The sequence below is a fragment of the Beta vulgaris genome, chromosome 7 (assembly GCF_026745355.1).
Source record: "Beta vulgaris subsp. vulgaris cultivar EL10 chromosome 7, EL10.2, whole genome shotgun sequence".
NCBI classification, from domain to species: domain Eukaryota; kingdom Viridiplantae; phylum Streptophyta; class Magnoliopsida; order Caryophyllales; family Amaranthaceae; genus Beta; species Beta vulgaris.
In genome coordinates, this window is record NC_079208.1 from 28,340,459 (window position 1) to 28,346,458 (window position 6,000).

General features: G+C 38.2%; 1 protein-coding gene across 2 annotated transcripts; it reads left to right on the forward strand.

Moving 5' to 3' along the window:
* The first annotated feature begins 1,960 nt into the window (after positions 1–1,960).
* On the forward strand, positions 1,961–5,375 carry LOC104898976 (putative indole-3-acetic acid-amido synthetase GH3.9). Of its 2 annotated transcripts, none has more exons than XM_010686114.3 (4): positions 1,961–2,300; positions 2,402–2,503; positions 3,316–4,133; positions 4,749–5,375. In XM_010686114.3, the coding sequence occupies exons 1-4, from the start codon at positions 2,011–2,013 to the stop codon at positions 5,315–5,317; spliced, it is 1,779 nt and encodes a 592-aa protein (XP_010684416.1). In that variant the 5' UTR covers positions 1,961–2,010; the 3' UTR covers positions 5,318–5,375. The 2 variants fall into 2 exon arrangements, with proteins under 2 accessions (XP_010684416.1, XP_010684417.1); XM_010686115.3 differs by having other exon boundaries at positions 4,977–5,375.
* The last annotated feature ends 625 nt before the right edge of the window (positions 5,376–6,000 follow it).

A 6,000-nucleotide genomic window follows, 5' to 3' on the forward strand; every position in this document is an offset into this window, starting at 1 on the left:
TAGATACTCCAAGTGCTTCAAATAGTCACTTGTTTATAGCTTTTGCACCTAAGTCTGTTGAGGAGAAAGAGTACATGGCATTGACAGCAGCTGCTAAAGAGGGGATATGGCTAAAGGGGCTAGGTAGTGATCTCGGTTTACATCACGATCAGTCTAAGTGCAATATGCTTAGCCAAGGATCAAGTCCATCATGAGAGGACTAAGCATGTTGATGTGAGATATCATTTCCTGAGGAGTGAGACTAGGATTAAGGTGAAGATGGTACGAACTGCTGATAATCCTGCTGATATGTTTACCAAGCCGGTTCCGCAGAGTAAGTTCAGCATTGTTTGGACTTACTCAATGTTCGTGATTGTTAGTTGCCCTCATAGGGCATTTCTGGAGTCCTTAGGGACTAATCTGGTGTGGTTGTCATTTGGGACAAATCTGGTTTAAGGGAGATTCTGGGCGTTGTGATCAATGCATCTGTTTTTCGGGGTTTATGGTGAGAGGATTCAAGTTAAGGTAGAGATTTGTTAAAATATGCCTTGAATCGTTATAGTAGAGTTATCTAAGAATTGGCGACTCGCGGAATGCAGCTCGAATCGCGGTCGAAATCGTCGTAAGGTTACCGCGACTCGCAACCAACACCGCGACTCGCGGCAGGTACCACGACTCGCGGTTTTGTGGATAAGTTGCGACGCGTGATTTCGTTAATCGTTTTAGACGGGTTAAATTTTCTATTTTACCCTAGGTCGTTTATTCGACTAAGATAGCTTATATAAAATCTGTAACTCTGTATTCCTCAAATAATCATCAATAAAATATTCTCTCTCTCTCTGTCGTGGACGTAGCCAAATTGGTGAACCACGTAATTTTGGTGTCTGTTTTTATTGCTTTTGAATTCATTATTTGTTTCTATCTCACGTCTGTTATAACCATACCAATGTCGTATACTTAATGTTCCAACATGTATATGTACGCTTGACGCAACCAAGCTTGGTGGAGGTGGTGGGGAACTCACCTTGTGTCTTGGAGGTCACAAGTTTGAATTGGACTACCTACTTGTGCTTGGGAGTAGGGATTCTCTTATATGATTATATCCCCTACTCTCAAGCGTTAACCTGTGTAGCTGGGCTGGTTGACCTGAGCGAGGTGCTGGTCCAATAAAGTCCTTCTTCTTAGCAAGGGATCTCCCGTAGGGGCCCAAAAAAACAAATGTACGCTTGACACTACTTCATTTTGGCACAAAAACGTTCCAGCACTTACCCAACAATTGATGTTGGCATGTTGCCCTCTTAAGGAGGGTCTTAAAGTTTTTTCTCGAAAAGAAAAACATACTGAACGATTGGTATACTAGTAACCCTAACTGATTAGCTACTAATGCACGGATGTAACAGTATTCCAGAAGCATTGAGTATATTAACACAAACCATATATCCATGGTAAAGAAAAAAGAGTAGATTTTTGTATACATCACATTTGCATAAGGAGGAACGCATATATTTGTAATTTAGCTGCATATTGGAAACTGAAATAAAGCCATAGAGAAGGTGTTTGAGACGTTTTCCTAGATAAGTAAACCTGTAAAACTTAGCACCGCGAGATTATCTATTTAGAGCATGGTAAGAAATAGAAGCCACAATTTTCAGCATCTGACGTCTCATTTCCATGAATGGTAAAAGTTGAAACTAATCCTAAAGAAAAAGGTTCAATCCATATGAACATTAACATATAATTAGCGTCATATATTCTGATAAAACAAGAAAGTTAACAAGAAAGTTGGATAATCTCAAATAAAAAAAGGAACTTTCTTGGTGGACCACATGGTGGAAGAAATCAGCACAAAATTGCCTCGTATCAGGACGCAATGACGTGAGAGGAATATCATTGCTTTATGAGTAACACATTATGATGCTTTCGCAGTTCGCACTCATTATATAAAGATGTACTACCTTGTAAGGCCTTTGCATGAGAAAAAAACTAGCTCGTGGTTTTTAATTTGTTTCAAAATATTTGAGTGTATTAGTCATGGACGGGAAGAAATTGGAGTACAAAGGGGATGAGGCTTTGGAGGAGTTGGAGAAGCTTACAACGAAAGCTGACGAGGTTCAAGAGAAAATCTTGAAGGATATAATTACTAGAAATGGAGATACTGAGTATCTGAGTAAGTATCTAAAGGGCTCCAAAGATGTTTCGACTTTCAAGCATCATGTTCCTGTTATTGATTATAGTGGTGCGCAGCCTTACATCAAGAGAATTGGCAATGGCGAGGAGTCTTCTCTTCTCTCTGGCCATACTATAGTTGAGATGTTATGCAGGTATGTGGCTGATCACTAGTTAAGTAGTTTAATTAATGTTTTTTCTTCTGATGCGCTGATTTATTTTTGGCATTAAAACTGTGTTTTTCATGTATGCTCAGTTCAGGAACATCAAATGGGGAGCCCAAGTTGATGCCATCAATTGCTGAGGATCTCGATAGAAGGACTTTTGTGTATAACCTTATCATGCCAATTGTCAACAAGTAAGATTGAACTAATTAAAATTAGTACTCGCTTGATCTACTAATTTTACTGTCCACGAAAGAAAGAAAAACAGTTCAAGTGTTTCCATTGATCACTTATAGAAACTTTATGATGAGGTGATTAAGGTTTACATGGGTAGCATATTCTTCAGTGTTTTGTTTTCATTTCTCTAGTAAAAATGAGTGTCTTATATCCATTGTTAGATTGTCAACTGGGTGGAGGCCACTAAGATTTGACAAAAGAGTAAAAACTAACCTGAAGTACTTCAATGAGCATGTTGATAGAGACTTTGATGCATTACACACTAGACACTACCAAGAATACTTTGCTCTCTCACCTATATATATACACTCTTGTTTCTAATCAACTTGATTAGATGTTTGATTCATCATCTCTTATTCACATTTTAGATGCCATTATATGACGTTGCCCTGAAGATAGCGTTTTAATCAAGCTAATGATTATGAGGACATAGAAACTTGTAGTAGCTAATGATTATGAGTACATAGAGACTTTTAGTGAAAGTTTTACATTGTCATTAAGACAACAGAATAAAATAAAATTAAACATAATCTATGTTACTCAAATTTCTTCATTATACGTCAAACTACCTGTTTTGGATCATTACATTCTGAAATGGATATCACACTTTGGCACCTCATTTTAGGCCAAAATCATAAAAAGTATCAAGAATTGTCAAGTCAGACACTTGGACATGTACCCATAATTGACACGAATATCGAAGTCCAAGTAACATTAAAAAACATGTTTCGTACCGTTGTAAATTACTTCCTCGATCGGATAATTATAGGTACATTCCTGGTTTAGATGAAGGAAAGGCAATGTACCTCTACTTTGTGAAGGCAGAAATGTCTACTCCTTGTGGCTTACCAGCAAGAGCAGTCCTTACTAGCTACTATAAGAGCAAGCACTTCAAAGGACGAGCGCGTAATGTTCCGTTCCTTGACTACACTAGCCCTGACCAGGCCATCCTCTGTGATGACAGCAACCAAAGCATGTACTGTCAGTTACTTGCTGGTCTTGTTCTCCGTGACCAAGTTCTTCGTCTTGGAGCTGTTTTTGCCTCAGCTTTTCTGCGTTCAATAACCTATCTCGAGAAAAACTGGGTTAAACTATGCAATGATATTAGAAAAGGGAAGTTAGATGCCTCCATTACAGACCCAGAATGTCAATTGGCTATGTCAAGCTTACTTACATCGCCTAAACCAAGTTTAGCCGATGAGATTGAGAAGATATGTGGTGGTTCATCATGGAAAGGGATTCTCTGTAGACTTTGGCCCAAGGCAAAGTTCATTGAGGCAGTGGTTACCGGTTCTATGGCTCAGTATATCCCTTCACTCGAGTACTATAGTGATAAGAAGTTGCCATTGTTTTGCCCCATGTATGCTGCTACAGAGTCCTATTTTGGTGTGAACTTGAAGCCTTTGTCTGATCCCTCTGATGTTTCCTTTACCCTATTACCCAACATGTGCTACTTTGAGTTTATTCCTCTCGGGGAAAATTCGTGGTCGTTCGATGAAGAAACAAACATACCATCAAACAACCTCATCGATCTTTCGGAAGTGAAGCTTGGTTGTTACTATGAAATAGTTGTCACCACTTTTGCTGGTATCTTTTTTTTATTATCACTCTTTAATTTCCTGTATATCAAGTACATGTTCATTATTGCTCACTTGTTTCTTTGCTTATGTTATATTCACCATATTTTAGAAACTTATTTCTTATTTGTGTATAAATTAGGTCAGACGAGATCAAAAATATTTTAAGACCAAACGAGAACAACCTTTCTTATTTGTGTTTAATTATTACCAAATATACCTAATTCTGAACTTCTATACATCGTCCCAAAAAAAAATTAAAATTACATTTATAACCTTTCTCTTTTTTCTTCTTCAACCACCACCACCACCACCCTACTGCCAAACTGCCACCACCACCACTCACCTACTGCCTGGCTGCCACCACCACCTACCCACCTCACTCCACCATCCTCACCTCCATTGAAATCACCCCTCTCTCTTCTTCTTCAACACTATATGCATACTTGCATACCACCACCCACCCACCCACCCACCCACCTCACTCCACCACCTTCAAACAGCTAGGAGAAATTTTTATATGTTCTTGCGATCTTTGTATCTTCTGTAATTACTTGCATTACAGTTGAATTTGACATGATGCATCACACAATGAAATTTTGAGTATTTTTGGAGCATAATGTAGGTCTCTGTAGATACCGTATTGGCGATGTGCTACAAGTTACAGGGTTCTACAACAAGGCACCACAGTTCAAATTCATATGTCGTAGAAACGTTGCTTTAAGCCTAGACAACGAAAAGACGAGTGAGGAGAATCTCTACAAAAGTATAACAGCTGCAAAAAAACTGTTAGAGCCTCATAAAGTTATCCTGCTTGAGTACACTAGCGTTGCTGATACCTCTTCGGTGCCAGGGCACTATGTGTTATACTGGGAAATCGTACATGTCAAGCCTAAACTCGCTCATTCGAGTCTCGATGAAGTCCTGAAAGAATGCTGCATTGCCGTTGAGGAGGAGCTTGATTACACATATAGAAGGTGCAGATCTCATGACAAGGCTATTGGACCATTGGAGATAAAGCTCGTTAAGCCTGGTACTTTTGAAGCACTGATGGATTTCTATATTAGCCAAGGAGGGTCTATTAACCAGTACAAAACACCGAGGTGTATTCAGTCTGAAACCGCGTTGAAGCTACTCGAAGCAAATGTCAAAGAACGTTTCTTGAGCCCCAGGGATCCGATATGGACTCCTTAATAACTAAGTGAAGTATCATAACTAATCTGATGAAATAAGATCATTGTTTTTTATTCAATGTTGATTGCAATTATTGTATGTCATAGTTCCGCCGCACTTAGTTTTTTTCTTTTTGTGGGAGGATCTCAGTTTATGTAGCTTTTTTTTGTTTGACTCCCCGGACTCAGTCAGATTATAATTATTTTTTTTTTTTTTAATTCATATGAGCCACGAAGGCGGTACAAAGTACAAAGAAGGGGAGGGGGGATTCGAACCTGTGACCTATCGTTCACAGCACCTCAATCTTAACCACTAGGCCAAGACATCCTTGGTAGTCAGATTATAATTATACTTGTCCTGTCTTCCCTTTACCAATTTAATATGTTATTCTCCGCAGATTATTGCATTATGAATAATCTGCACAAGATATTTGGAAATTATATATATATATATATATATATATATATATATATATATATATATAAGTATATATATAAATATGAAATGGGCAGATTTATATCTACAAACATGAGGCTTCTTCTTCTATATAGTACAACTAGTTTTTGGACCCGTGCAAAAATGCACGGGAACTTTTTTGTTTAATAAGCATGTTTATATACCAACTACATTAAAAGCATATAAAAGATTCTCTACGTCTACTCGATTTAATATACGCTTATGTACTACTCGAAACTCAAATGAGT

What these genes read in the sequence shown, in the direction of transcription:
- LOC104898976 (XM_010686114.3), top strand. Translation starts at nt 2,011, where the DNA reads ATGGACGGGAAGAAATTGGAGTACAAAGGGGATGAGGCTTTGGAGGAG. An exon ending in ATAGTTGAGATGTTATGCAG is followed by an intron (nt 2,301 to 2,401) that starts GTATGTGGCTGA and finishes ATGTATGCTCAG; the next exon opens with TTCAGGAACATCAAATGGGG. An exon ending in ATCATGCCAATTGTCAACAA is followed by an intron (nt 2,504 to 3,315) that starts GTAAGATTGAAC and finishes GGATAATTATAG; the next exon opens with GTACATTCCTGGTTTAGATG.